Raw genomic sequence first — 15731 nt, 5'->3', positions numbered from 1 at the left:
ACAAGGAAGACACAAACAACTATGACACAGAGCCAAAGAGAGGCATATAGATGGTAGGCGATATACACTTGAGTCAGCTGTCTGCCGGGCACCGAGGCCCCGGCTCCCTGGGCTCGACATGCTAGGTTCACCGCGGCCTCGGCCTCTGTCCCTCTCTCCTGCAGCCCCAGATCCCCTGGACTTGGCGACAGCCCAGCCGGGGAGCTCGGCCCGGCCCCTCCCCTCCCGTCCATAAAGCAGGCGCCTCCAGGGAATCCGGGACAGCTCTGCTGATTGGTGAGCAGCTGGCATGGCCTGGCCACAGTTCCGGATCCGGTGCCTCGTTCCCTCGCTGCACGGGGCCCTGGGGCTGGCTCCTCTGCTGCCGCCGCTGCTCCTGGCGCCAGGCCCCAGCGCTGTGCCGTCCCATCACCCATCGCCCATTGCCCCGACTTCGAGGTCAGTGGTCTCTCTCCCCTGACGCTTCGGGTCTGGTCCTCAAGGCCCTAAGAGGAGTTACAGTAGAATAACCGAGCCCGAGAAAGAGGTGTTGGGGGCGCAAAACCAGCTTTGACCGCTCACGGAGTGGCCTTTCTGTCCACAGATTTCCTTCAGCCTTAAAGATGAGGAAATTTTGGCTCAGAGAGGTTGAGTAACTCCTCCCAGGTCTCACAGTAAGTATTCCAACCCAGATCTGACTCTAAGTGCAAGTTCCTTGCATTGCCCTGCTGTGCCTCTCCCCAGGCAGTCTGGCCAGATAAGCAAGGAGGCTGGTAAGGAGATACTCCCTAAGTAGCAACACCCATTGGTTTCCAAGAGAATTGAGGATGAGTTTGAAAGAATCTCAGCACTCCCGCGGTCCAGTGGAAGACTGAACGTTCTGCTTACTTTGCTTTTCTATATCTGCCACACAAGAAGGGGGATAAAAATAGGTCTTTATGTAAAAATTCCATCTACCCACCTAAGAATTTATAAGGCCTTGGGCAGCTTTAAGCAAACACCCTTTCGGAGGTAATGTGAAGACCACTTGTCTGCCTAGAGTTTGATGACTGCACCAGGAACTGGACACATCAGGCAGGTGGAAAAGTTCAGTCCAAAAGAGCAATTCTTGTGTAAACATAGCGACAATTGCCAGTTCTTAATCTAGCAGATTACATTTGAGGCAGGGACATTTAAATGTCAGTTAAAAAAAGTAATATAATTGCTTAGAAGAAGTAAAAACAGTGGAAGTGTTTATGGAGAACCTGCCTAGTGTGTAAGCCTAACATCTGAAAGACTTTCTGCACCCAATACCTCTTAGTCGGTTAGGCAGCATCTGTGGGCATTTAGAAAACCAATTATGCAAAGAAGCCAAATTTTGTTCATTTGTATGCTGGTGGTTAATGGTCTTTTCTCTCTACTGACCTATATTTTTCAAAGACAAAGACTAGACTGCATTACTTTTTCCCTTATATATTCAATTGGTTCATCACGCTATTTTTTAGTATTTCTATTAAATCACAGGCTCTCTGTATATTTTTAACATATTCAATCTTAGTTATCAGAATTGAAATAGGGGTAAGGTTTGTGACATAAATATGATTCTAAGAAGTCTAAAAACAATGGGCTGTTCAGTTTCACATTTTGTAATTTTTATTATTTCAGTGGGTAACTGAAATGGGTTATGCACAGTTAATTCTGAAAAATAAACAAAAAACCAAAAAGGAGACAGAAAATTAGGAAAAGCCTGGTTTAATTTTTTAGAGCTAGCTCTCTCCACCCTCACCCATCCATTCTCCTCACAGTGGCTCAATGATCATAGATATCGCTCTCCCTTTCTCTCTCTCCCTCTCCCTGTGTGTCTGTCTGTCTCTCTCATTTTTTAATGCAAATCTTATGATCCTCTGCTTAAAATACTTTAATGCTTCCCATTCATCTCAGGAGAAAATAGAAACTCCTCAGTGGTCTACAAAGCTCTACTTGATCCTGCCACCACCTACCTTAGTAGTTTCATCAGTCTCACCTGTTTCCACATACTTTCAGGATTTCTGTGCTCCAGCCTCACTGACCTTCGATTGGCTCCAGAAATTCAGAATTCTCCTGAGGTATTGAGACCTTTGCCCTTTTTTGTTCCCTCTTCTGAGAGTGCTCTTTTTTGTGCATTGGTATCCCTCCTCTGTCCCCTGTCTAGGTCACTGCCCAGATTTCAGTCCTCCCCTAAAGAGTGTAGTCCTCAGGGAAGTTTTCCTGCCCTACCAGGGTCGCAGGTCCCCTTTATACGCTGTCATGGTGCCCTGCATTTCCATGTAGCCCTTAACACTATTGCATTAAATAACCAATGGACCTGGTCTGTGTCACTAATGCCTAACAATATACCCTGCCTATACCTTACTGGGATTCAATAAATATTTGCTAAATCAATGAATTAACACCTTATTTGGGATAAAGTAAAAATGATCAGTGCTTCTAATATTATCTGTGGAGAAAAAAATACAGGAGAAACATAACATCAACCACCTTAGTATTTAACTTGAGTACTAGTCTAAGAAGTAAGGTTCACCAGAAATCATTCATAGTAAATGCAGTATCTATGAGTCCATCTGAAGCGGCCAGAAACTTGAGTATTTTCAACCTCCTCCCTTTCTCTTACCTTACTCATTCAGTGGGTCAGAGTCCTGTTAATTTTGCCTTCTTAGGATCTTCCAGATTTATTCATTTATCTCAGAGTCTCCGCTGCTCCACAACTTTAGTTGAGGTCACCATCATCTCTTGCCTGCATTCTTCCAAAGCTTTCCTATTAGATATTCTGCCTCCAGTTTTGCCTCTTTAAACCATTTTCCACTTCAGCTGAAGGGATTTTTCTAAAATGCATACCTGAAATATGTATATTCTCTTTTTAAAACCCTTTCCCTTGGGATAATTTCTCAAGAGGGTTTCAAGGTCTTTCATGATTTAACCCTGCCTACCACCCTCAGGTTCTTCACTGTTGTCTCCCTCCAAATTTTAGGCGTCAGCCATACAAACCTCCATGCTCTGCCTCCAGGCCTTGACACTTGCCCCTATTTTTTCCTAGCCTACCCTCTCCTACTTTCCAGGCCCCACTAACTTCCTCTGCCACCAATTAATTGGGACCCCTATGTCTTATTCACTGTTGTACTCTCAGTGCCTGGCATATGATCAATGTTTAATTGTTACTTTGGGTGCATGATGACCCTTAGCTAGCCATAGTCCATGATTTCTTCTTTTAATTTGATAATATTACTATTTATTCATAATGGTTATTTCGAAGATTAATGACTATTGATTTTCTGTGATCTTGATATATTATTTCTTCATTTGGAAAACTTAAATTTGGGGCTTAGTATTCCAAAATTATGAGGTGTTTTAAAGACATTTGGATCTCTTTGGAATGAGTTTGTGAAGTAAATTTTATTAAACTGTGAAAAGCATATATGTACAAAAGATGTATATTTCTTCCATAGGAGACGTATCCATAAGGGATATCATTAATGCTACTTTCAGAGCATCCTGGTTAGCTCAACAAATTAAGCTGGCCAAAACACAATATATGGATGGAATTAATCTAGACAAGAAGTTGCTCGTTCATCACCTGAATATTATGCGTTAACTGCTTTAGTCAAAGAAACTGCAGACTCTTTCCATTGTGAAATTGAGGGATCACAGGTAAAAATTCATTTGTTGGTTTTTGGAAACCCCTTATTTTTCCTATCAAAATGTATCCATGAAGGTATGGCAAATAGAGTCTCAGTTTTATTGAGTAGGAAGAGTTTCAGTACATCCTAAAAAATTTTCTGGAACTTTTGAGGTTCTTAACTAGAGAAGTTTTATAAAATTTTAAGGTGCCAAATCTGTTCTTTATTCACATCAGGATACAATACTGGAATTGCCCCACCTACTTGCCTTGCAGCAGAGCTAGAAATATTAGATAGGCAATGGGAATCAGGAAGGATTTAGCTGCCCAGGCTCTGCTTTCATCAGTGCAGGACAGAAACAACTCTTGCCTATGAGTAGAGGTAGTTCTGGGGAAGTGTCTCACTTGCTCCATAGACTCTGAATTACTTTGCAAAGCACCCAAGCCCAGTAAGGCTCAAAGCCTAATTCCATAGAACTTGTCAGTGCTATGACAAAAGGCAGTATTCTTCCCTACTACCATAATGAGCATGATCAGAGAGAAGATCACAACATAAGACATCTTGCCAGGCAATGTGTGAGTAACAGGACAGTGTGACCCCAGAACAGTGATTCTCAAAACTGGTCATACACCAAGATAACCAGGAATCTTAAAAAAATTAAACACACGCACGTACACTGGATCCCACTCCCAGAGATTCTTATTCAGAGAAATGCAAACCAAAACTACAATGAGGTGTCACCTCACACCAGTCAGAATGGCCATCATTAAAAACTCTACAGGGCTTCCCTGGTGGTGCAGTGGTTGAGAATCTGCCTGCTAATGCAGGGGACACGGGTTCGAGCCCTGGTCTTGGAGGATCCCACACGCCACAGAGCAACTAGGCCTGTGAGCCACAACTACTGAGCCTGTGCGTCTGGAGCCTGTTCTCCGCAACAAGAGAGGCTGCGATAGTGAGAGGCCTGCGCACCGCAATGAAGAGAGGCCCCCGCTTGCCACAACTAGAGAAAGCCCTCGCACAGAAACGAAGACCCAACACAGCAAAAATAAATAAATAATTAATAAACTCCTACCCCCAACATCTTCTTTAAAAAAAAAAAAAGTCTACACATAATAAATGCTGGAGAGGGAGTGGAGAAAAAGGAACCCTCCTACACTGTTGATGGGAATGTAAATTGGTGCAGCCACTATGGAGAACAGTATGGAGATTCCTTAAAAAACTAAAAATAGAGTTGCCATATGATCCTGCAGTCCCACTCCTGGGCATATACCCAGACAAAACTATAATTCGAAAAGATATATTCACCTCAGTGTTCACAGCAGCACTATTTACAATAGCCAACACATGGAAGCAACCTAAATGTCTGCTGACAGGTGACTGGATAAAGAAGATGTGGTATATATATACCATGGAATATTACTCAGCCATAAAAAAGAATGAAATAGTGCCATTTGCAGCAACATGGATGGACCTAGAGATAATCATATTAAATGAAGTCAGACAGAGACAAATATCATATGTTATCAATTATATGTGGAATCTAAAAAATGATACAAATAAACTTATTTACAAAACAGAAATAGACTCACAGACAAAGAAAACAAACTTATGATTACCAAAGGGGATAGCAGTGGGGGGGGAGGTAGGGGGGAGATAAATTAGTAGTTTGGGATTAACATATACACACTACTATATACAAAACAGATAAACAAAAAGGACCTACTGTATAGCACAGGGAACTATATTCAATATCTTGTAATAACCTGTAATGGAAAAGAATCTGAAAAAGAATAGGTATATATATATGTACAACTGAATCACTTTGCTGTACACCTGAAACTAACACAACACTTTAAATTAACTATATGTCAATAAAAAAGTATATTACAGAAATTATAAAGGAACACATTATGATGTTTCCTTCTTAAAAAAAACTATACAATAATTTGTTAGTGGACACATAAAAAATGATGTAAATTTTGACATCCAAAACATAAAATGTTGGGTGGTGGAGTATAAAAATGTAGAGCTTTTGTATGTGTTCTAAGTTGTTAACAGTTTAAAATAGACTGTTGTAACTATAAGATGTTTTAAAAAGTTATTTTTTCAGGTGTACAACATAAGGATTTGATATTTGTATATACTGCAAAATGATCACCACAATAAGTCTAGTTAACTTCCATCACCATACATAGTTACAAAATTTTTTTTTAATGTAAACCACATGATAACCACAAAGCAAAAACCTACATTAGATATAGAAAAGAAAATCAGAGAGGAATCAAGCATGCCACTACAGGGAATCACAAATCACAAAGAAAGAGAGCAAGAAAAGAAGAAAGGAAAAAAGGAATTAGAAAATAGCCAGTAAACAATTAACAAAATGGCAATATTACGTAGAAACCTATCAGTAATTACTTTAAATGGACTAAATTCTTGAATCAAAAGACACAGAGTGGCTGACTGGATTAAAAAAAACAAGATCCAACTATAAGCAGCCTATAAGAGACTCACTTCAGCTTTAAGGACACACATAGACTAAAAATGAAAGGATTGAAAAACTAGTTCCAGGCAAATGGAAACCAAAAGTGAGCAGGGGCAGCTATATTTATATAAGACAAAATAGACTTTAAGCCAAAAATGGTAACAAGAGACAAAGTTCATTATATAATTATAAAAGGGTCAGTTCATCAAGAAGATATAATAATTTCAAATATTTATTGTGCGTGCTCCACATCAGAGCACCCAAGTATATTAAATAAACACTAAGATATCTGAAGGGAGAAACGGAGAGCAATATAATATTAGTTGAGGACTTTAGTACTCCACTTTCAGCAATGGACAGCTTATTCAGACAGATAATCAATAGAGAAACATCAATAAGGAAACTAGTTAGATACAGTTAGGCTGGTAAAAGGTATAAACTTTGTTGTAAGATGAATAAGGTCTGAGGATTTAGTGCATAACATGATGACTATAGTTGATTGTACTGTATTGTATAATTTGAAATTTGCTGAGAGTAGAATTTTAGTGCTATCACCAAAATAAATAAATAAATAAATAAATAATAAATAAATAAATAAGGTGATGGCTATGTTAATTAACTTGACGGGAATACTTTTGCATATATATGCATATCATCATATTGTACACTTAAAATATATTACAATTTTACTTGTCTATTATACCTCAGTAAAGCTGAGAAAAAACTGCTAGGCTAGACAGTGAGTTTTCTGAAGGCAGGGACCAGTTCCTTGATGTCTAACACAATGTTTAAAAATTACTTATTGAATATATGAATGATACCTGCCTTTCAAAATTTTAAGTCTAGTTAAGTAGGATATATATAGTATAAACTAATGACTCTAAATCTATCTCAGAATCACCTGGGAGTGCTTGTTAAAAATATGCCCATAAGTTGATTCTGGCATAGATTCTAGGAACTGTATTTTTACCAAGTGTGATAGGTGATTCTGGTGTAGTTGGTCAACATGAATTTGAGAATCACTGGAAAAAATAATAAATGATGTAACGATCAACATCTCTGTGGCTTTAGAGAAGTAGGGAAGGTTTGTCAGTGTGGAATTCAGCTTTTCAGATGAGTACAATTTAGATCAAGAATAGCAAATACCTGGTATGCAAGCCACCATACTCCTCTCCTCACACATTCTGGTCTCAAACTTTTCCTTCATTCTCTAGATTGCTGTTGTTAATAGGGTAGAATTAATGTATGGGAACTTATTTGCTAGTCCTGATTAAGCTATAGTGAAAGAGCAAGGGGGGAGAGACTGAGCAAAGACTGCAGTAGGAATGTCTATTTCCATGTTTGAGGGGCAAGTAGAGCAATTTGGGCTACTATGTCAAGTTCATGTTAGTTAAGTTAGTGGAAAGTACAGTTGCCAAGACGAACCAGATTGTGGAAGATCCAGGATGTGACACTGAAGAGTATGCATTTTATTCTGTATGTAATGGGTAATGTGTATAGAAAGTATTTGGGGAAGATTATTTATGGTAGTATGTAAAAAAGTCTAGAGGAGAAAGAGAGACCTGTAAGGACTAACCCAGTAATCCAATAACTTGGAATTTATGGTTTGAATTGGGATGATGGCATAACCCTAACACTCAGCAAGTGTTCAATATTCATTGAATTAATTAATTAATGGAAAGGAATGGGCAGAAAAACTGTGAGGCCACCTAAAGGAAAATGTGAGATTAATTATGGGGTGTGAGGGAAGAAGAGTCAGAAAATGGCCCAAAGGTTCTTAAACTGGTGACCAGAAAAAAATGACTAATACAGAGCCTCAGGAAGGAGAAATGAGTTTTTGGGAAAAGATGATAATTTAGGATTATAGAATTTGTGATCACAGAATTAAAGAGCTAGAAGTGCTCTTGAAGAATTCTTTCTACACCTTCATTGTTACATGTGGGAAAACAGATCAGATATTTAAAATGAAATAACCTAGTTATAAGAGAGCCAAGATAAGAACCAAAGTCTTTTGATTTCTTTTCTAATTTCTTTTCTAATAATGCTGCCTTCTCAAAAATATGAGATTAACCATGACAGGAAACCCAGATGAAAATATTCTCACTGCTCAGGAGGAAACCCAGGTGAAAATATTCTCACTGCTCAGGAGAGAGGTAAGGACTTACAAAACGGATTTGAAATTTACCTGCTTAGAGGTAATCACTTTCTCTATTACCTTATTATACTTCCATTTTGTAAGAGGGGACAGCGATAAAATGAAGTCCAATATGTAAAAATTTCACTTTATAACCTATTTTGCTGGAGAGCTTTGGGGAAAGCCTAGACTTACAAAGCAGAGCTTCCTTTAGTGTTAATGAAAGAATTACAGAGAGAATTTTGAGAAAGTCCTAAAAAGATTTATAGTAGAATAAATTAGCCAAAGTGTAAAAATTTAACTAAAATACCTAAATTTTTGTAATATTAATCAATACATTTACTGAGAGCCTAATTAAGAAGAAAACTTTTAATGAAGCTTTACAATGTTTGCAGACCTATATTAATAAAGCTAATTAATATTCAGTTAAGGCAATAAATCTTTTTTCTTTTACATTAGGTCTTGGAACTTATTTATTTTATAAATGAAAGTTTGACCCTTTGACCAACATCTTAAGGCAATAAATCTTTTTTGCCTCTCACCCCTGTGGCCTCTCCCGTTGCGGAGCATAGGCTTCGGATGCGCAGGCCCAGCAGCCATGGCTCACGGGCCCAGCCGCTCTGCGGCACGTGGGGTCTTCCCGGACCGGGGCCGAACCCATGTCCCCTGCATCGGCAGGCGGACTCTTAACCACTGCGCCACCAGGGAAGCCCGGCAATAAATCTTTTAAAGAGATTCATCCTTATTGAGGACTGGCTCACTATTCAAAATGAAAGATAATTTAACACTCAAGTTTTATTTGAATATTTCCATAAAATAAGACCATTTAAGTGATTTGTTCAACATTTTGAGTTGATTAATTTATACTTGTAGCCATAAAACACCACTACTCTTTAACTATAATGTTGGACTAAACTTACCATGTAAAGTAATTAATTGTAAATCAAGGGCTCAAACTGCCAACACAGTCCAGTAAGCTTGTGCCAAGAGATGACCTATTTAGCTTGCATGATATTTTTAAGAACTTTCGTATTTGAATTCTTTTAGTGTGCTTTTACTCTCTAGTTGCTTATGGGCCCTACCACATCCTACTGTGATTACACCAGTTTCCTTCAGTCAGTCGAGTTGCTAGTCTGTCCTCTGAAGGCATGTGACTTTAAACTCCTCTTCTACACAGTGCCTGCTCCTGGTCATTGTATATGTCCAAATATGCCTGTGTCCAAATATATGTCCATTATCTAAATATATGTCCAAAACATTGTCCAAAATATATGTCTGGGTCAGTCCGTGTAGGCAAAAAATATATTTCTTAGAATTGTTCTAGTTCCATACATGTCAAACCTTAAGTCAGACACATAAGTGGTTCTTTTTGAGGGGGTAAGTAATATGAGGCAAGAGAATATATAATCAACAAAACATCTGCCATAATATGCATATTTGATCATGTTACATAAAATGGTTTTCCCACAGGTAACCTTTGATGTATCTTGGTCTCCAAACTGCTTAGGTAGGAGGTGCTATAATTATACTGGAATTGCAGATGCTTGTGACTTTCTCTTCGTGATGTCTTATGGTGAACGAAGTCTGGTCTGGTCACAATGTATTGCAGGAGCCAATTCTCCCTATACTAAGATATTAACTGGTAAGAATTCACAAAACAATCATTTATCAGCGATATTAATTCTATAACCTCAAACATTAAGATATATTTTAGTATTTCTAAGTCATGTGTATACCTTTTCCATTTGTAATGCTTTCTTGAAACATATAAAAACCTCTTAATTTGAGAGCTTTAAAGTTTACAAAAAGTTTTGAAGTTCTGAAGTTTTCAATTACCTCTAAAAAATCTTGGGAGGTAGGTGTATTATATTGACCCTCTATTATAGATAAGATGAAGGGTGTTAAGTTCTCATGATTGCACAGCTATTAAGTATTATATGGTTGGAACTCAAGCAGGTGTTCTAACTTCAAGTCAACACTCTTGTCAGAAAGTTACACGAAGAAGATATTTGCTTACTAGGAATTTGATAGAATATTTTTGTTGAAATAACCAATGTTAAATAATTTAATAGCAAAGGTAGCTATAATGTGAGTACCTATTATACATGATTGATAGGACTGGCTTTATCTTATTTGGCATTTACTATTAGTACCCATGCTACATTAAAAATTATATTCCTATTAGAATTAAGAGTACTTCTGGGGCTTCCCTGGTGGTGCAGTGGTTGAGAGCCCACCTGCCGATGCAGGGCACACGGGTTCGTGCCCCGGTCCGGGAGGATCCCACATGCCGTGGAGCGGCTAGGCCCGTGAGCCATGGCCTCTGATCCTGCGCGTCCGGAGCCTGTGCTCCGCAACGGGAGAGGCCACAACAGTGAGAGGCCCGCGTACCCATGCCATGGCCGCTGAGCCTGCGCATCCGGAGCCTGTGCTCCGCAACAGGAGAGGCCACAACAGTGAGAGGCCCGCGTACCGCAAGAAAAAAAAAAAAGAGTACTTCTGATCTGTCATTCATATGATGTGGTCTTTGCATTATCCTTTCCAAAGTTTGGATTGGTTTATATCCCATCAACCAATTGAATTAAAGATTGCTTGCTATCTTTTGGACTTAAATGAGATTTTCTGGGATAGTTAGCATAGATTTAAGTGTTGAGTAATAAATAAAAATTATTTTCTTTTTCATATAGAGGTAAAATCATAGAACCTGGCCTCATTTTATCATGTCCTAATTGTCTGGATAGAATAGTCTGATCATAAGCATATACTATTTAAAATTTGAAAAATAATTTGTGTTATAATACAAAATAATTATTTAACCCAATGTTTGCCAACTGTGTTTATGAAAGAGATGATAATTATGTATATCAATAAAAGGTTCATTATAAATATGTTTGGGAAATGATGCATACTCCACCCCTCTCTTGGATATTTAACAGTACACAATAACTTTAAAGCCTCTGAAAAACAGCAAATTTACTCAACATTCTAGCTAATCTTGGAACATATCTTGGTGGGAAAACGTAATTTGCAGCATGGGCAAGAAAGGGATTGATAGTACCAGGAATTTGTTCATTTTTCTCTTTGTTTCCTCTAACTACAGATTATCTGCTACAGAGTAAGATGGGGTCATTCCTTATCCCAAGCTGTAATCCATGCTTATAGGATATTGATAAAATGTGGAACACTTGTGTGTTCTGTAAGTAATTGTGAGACCACACCTGCCAGAAAGGTTAAGACTTATAGAACTTTTTTAAAGCTTTAGAATCTAGAATATCAAATCCATGCCTTAGCACTTAATAGACACAATTAGCATGCTTTCCTAAAATGTGTCATTGTTACTAAAATGTGCCATTGTTCCTAAAATTAAATTTTGTGAATTTTTTGCTTCAATTTGATCTATATTGTTTTGAATGTTTTCTATTATTCAAAAAGAAATTGTTTAGAAAGTGATACCAAATTTATCGTTCTTAAGAGATGACTTTTATAATATATTCGAGAAACACCATTATTAGTATTTTACATAAATGTACCTGTTGTTACAAACTTGGATTCTGAGTGGTTGCATATCTTGTATGAACACATTAGTAGACATATGAAGAGAAAAAAATATGCTTTTTCTGTTCCTATTTGATTAGGATATGATGACTACATCAAGATAGGCATTAACCCTAAGAAACTTGTAATGGGTATTCCCTGGTATGGTTATGATTATACCTGCCAAACTCTATCAGCGGTAAGAACAGATCATTTCTTATATAATTTTTTTCTCTTTCTATTATATTTTTTAGAGTCTGTTTTGTTTCCTCTATATAAACTTCATTTTATTTATAATTTAGAAATTTCTCTCTATATAGAATATATATACTTTATTGAGAATTTATTTAATATAGTTTGAGACTAAAATGTAGACAGTTTATTTTATTTTATTTTATTTTATTTTATTTATTATTTTTTTTTTTTGCGGTACGCGGGCTTCTCACTGCTGTGGCCTCTCCCGTTGCGGAGCACAGGCTCCGGACACGCCGGCCCAGCGGCCATGGCTCACGGGCCCAGCCGCTCCGCGGCACGCGGGATCTTCCCGGACCGGGGCACGAACCCGTGTCCCCTGCATCGGCAGGCGGACTCTCAACCACTGCGCCACCAGGGAAGCCCCTAGACAGTTTATTTTAAATAATTAAATCCCATACAAGTTTCTGAATATTATATTTGTATTTAGTAATGAAATTTAACTTTTATTCCATATAGTCAGGTTATCTATTTATAGTATATATTTTATGTCTAATAAATAAGTTTATTATAGTTTTGGATTTGCTTAATTGCTTAAGATTTGCTTAATTGATAATCTATAACATAAACATTTTTGCATTTCTAGAATCATGTTTGTACCGCTGCAAAATACCCTTGTAAAGATGCTGTATACCGTCAGGTGGCCTATCAAATGATCATGAAGCAAGTAAATAGCTCTACTTCTGGAAGACTGCGGGATAAAATTCAGCAGTCTCCTTATTATCACTATCAAGTAAGACTTTTCACAAGTTATCAATCTTTAGTTTTCATAATTGTGTATTTTCATAATTACATATTTGAAAGTAAGATTTTCTATCAGTTTTCTTATAGGGTACAACATACAGACTGCTGTTTACATGAGTAGACTTGTCTTTGAATCTGTGTAATCAGGAACTTTACTTCCCTTGTGAGCAATTCAAGTTATGCTAATAGTGGAACTGCTCTGCATGGGCCACTTGTCATTTTAGATGATATAATAAAAACATGTGTATCACAAACAGGATTTCCTTAAGAGCTGTCAATTATAAATATGTCTGTGGCTTTTGAAAGAGCTTTGGGCCAAAATGGGTTACTTGCTCTGAAAACCTCTATTTCAAAGTAGCCTCAAAATTCTGATGAGGCTCTTATATAGGGAGGAATGAGGCTGAGAACAGGAGATGTGTCATCAGGGACTTCACAATGGAAAATGGTATCATTTCAAATTTATTCCACAATTCAAACTATGTGACATTCAACAAAATTAAAAATTAGAGACAGAAAAATATTACAAACAGAAACTTGAAGAAACAGAGTAAATGACTAGCAATTCTGTCAGGTAGTGTTTGATAAATAGGAATTGCCATACCAAAGGGACAAAGAAAAGTTATCTTTTCCATAGTTTACCTTTAGCATAATAAAAACTTTTTCACACCTCAAAAATCTAAGTACAAACCATCTTTAATTTACCTTGAATTATGTTACTACAAAAGGAACCCTAAAATGATATGATGAATGTTAATTCCAGCAACAATTTATATTTCTTTCTAATGGTCTGGTACCCATTTACAAAAGGATGACTGCAAATATACATATTTAATAAATTATAATTGATGTACATGTACAAATGTATAATTGATGTAATAAATTATAATTGATGTATAATTGATGCCTGTATATCAATTATGTAGAAAGCTTTAGTGTAGAGCTTTTTAAACTTTAGAATCTTAAGTATAAACATTAAACTAGGGTACACTGTGATCCTGTCTTTACCAAACAGTATTTATAGAACTCTGTTCTGGGAACTGTTAATAACACATAGACACACACACACCCACACACACTAGTGGTTACCAGTGGGAAGAGTAGGGGCGATGGGCAAGACAGGGGTGGGGGAGTGGGAGGTACAAACTGTTGGGTATAAGATAGGCCCAAGGATGTATTGTACAACACAGGGAATATAGCCAGTATTTTGTAATAACTGTAAATGGAAAGTAACCTTTAAAATTGTATAATTTTTTTTCATTTTAAAGATTAAACTTAAAAAGAATATACTAAAAAAACACAAACACACACACACAAACACACACAAATACACATGCATGTGTCATGGCCAAATATATTTGGAAAACACTACAAACTGTAAGTCTCTCTTGAGATTTATAATATACAACATTATATTCAAGGATTTAAAATGTACTGTAGTACATAAAGCCATTTAATTGTTTAACATAGAACCCTGTTTCCTAGCACTCTTAGAAACATGCAGGGGAACAGTGTTTCATGGATATCAGTTTGGTAAAGGGTTTGTTTAACCAATTATACATAGTTTGGAAATACGTAATTTAGAATAAATACCCTATGATGTACTGTTTTTTGTAATTCCTGACTTATTTTTTCCTTAATGCATAAGAAGACACATTCTTTAAGATTTTAGAACTCAGGAAACATTTTGATGAACCTTGAAAACCATTCATTTAATGGCACTTCAGACAACCATCTATTTATAACCAATTTGTTCTTCTTCATTCATTGTAAAATTCCACAGCAACCCAAATCAAGTTTTTGTTTTAACTGAAGAGAATCATTCTGCTTTCTTATGCTGTCTCAGCAATAGCAGCTTCATCTTACACTCAATATTCTTGGAGGCATACATTCCTTAACCAGACATCTGTCAAACTTACATATACTCAGTTTTTTATCCTTTGATCCTTCACTATTTGAGGCATTTGAAATTTCTTAACATATCAAAAAGGCTCAAAGTACTAGCTAGAATGATGGCAAAATTCAAAGGTGCATGTCTTTGGGTTTGCCCCTGACTCTACAAAAATAAATCTTTCTATATTTAGGTACAGGTTTTGCAAGTTGCCTTTTAATATTGAATCACAATTGGAACTAGAGCATGTATAGCTTTTTCTAGTTCTAAAGATTTTAAAGAATGGAATATAAGATATAGTATGAGATATGCTTGTATGTAATGAATCTACTATACTTAAATATACCATAGCTTATTCATTTACCAAGTGACTATTGTCCTTTAAAGCAGTCATCTTAGGAGATGATTCTAATTCTCGTGGTGCTACCATAAATAGAAATATTACTGGTATTCATTGAGAACTGTCTTTAAAGAGTTCCCCAGACGTATATAAAAATCAGTAAATTATTTTAAATCACAGATCATTCTATTTTTACTTCCTATCTTTTTCTCTTCCTTTACCCTTTTGCCTAATTCTGCTCCTTTCCTCTTTCTTTTAACCTTTATCCATAGCTTACATACCTTCTAAAAGAGACGGTGTTTAGCACTAGATAGAGGCAAGTGATGCTGGGGAGAAGGACTTTACAGGGTGGAAGGTGAGCATAAGACTACTTTCTAGTTTGCGGTTCTTAGGTGGGTGCCTAAGTCACCCATGGGGTCCAGACCCAACAGGCTCTTAGACTCAATTCTGTAAGACCTAGAAAAGGAGATGTTTTCTTTGTCCACTGCCATTCATCATAAACAAAATCACCTGTTGAGCTCTTAACTAGGCACATTTCCAGGAACTGTAAGGAAATCCAAAAAAGTATATAAGCTGGTTTTAGAGGGCAAAAGCAGTGATTCTCCTTAACCTTGGCTACATATCAGAATCACCTAATGGAACATTAAAACATAACATAAAGAAACAAATAAATATATGTTATAGCACTAGCCCTGGAAGATTTTGATTCAATAGGTTTCATGTGGTGTGGGTCCCATGAACCT

The 15731-nt window shown here is 37.0% G+C and overlaps 1 protein-coding gene across 1 annotated transcript in view; it reads left to right on the top strand.

Moving 5' to 3' along the window:
- The first annotated feature begins 3421 nt into the window (after positions 1 to 3421).
- Positions 3422 to 15731, top strand: part of CTBS (chitobiase) — a 13414-nt gene continuing 1104 nt past the window's right edge. The window contains 5 exon segments of the mRNA XM_007472070.1: positions 3422 to 3545; positions 3548 to 3642; positions 9701 to 9872; positions 11866 to 11963; positions 12603 to 12749. Coding sequence (XP_007472132.1) covers positions 3422 to 3545; positions 3548 to 3642; positions 9701 to 9872; positions 11866 to 11963; positions 12603 to 12749 — 636 coding nt within the window.

Source organism: Lipotes vexillifer, unplaced genomic scaffold (genome assembly GCF_000442215.2).
Source record: "Lipotes vexillifer unplaced genomic scaffold, Lipotes_vexillifer_v1.1 scaffold250, whole genome shotgun sequence".
NCBI classification, from domain to species: Eukaryota; Metazoa; Chordata; class Mammalia; order Artiodactyla; family Lipotidae; genus Lipotes; species Lipotes vexillifer.
This window is presented reverse-complemented; position numbering and strand designations above follow the sequence as displayed.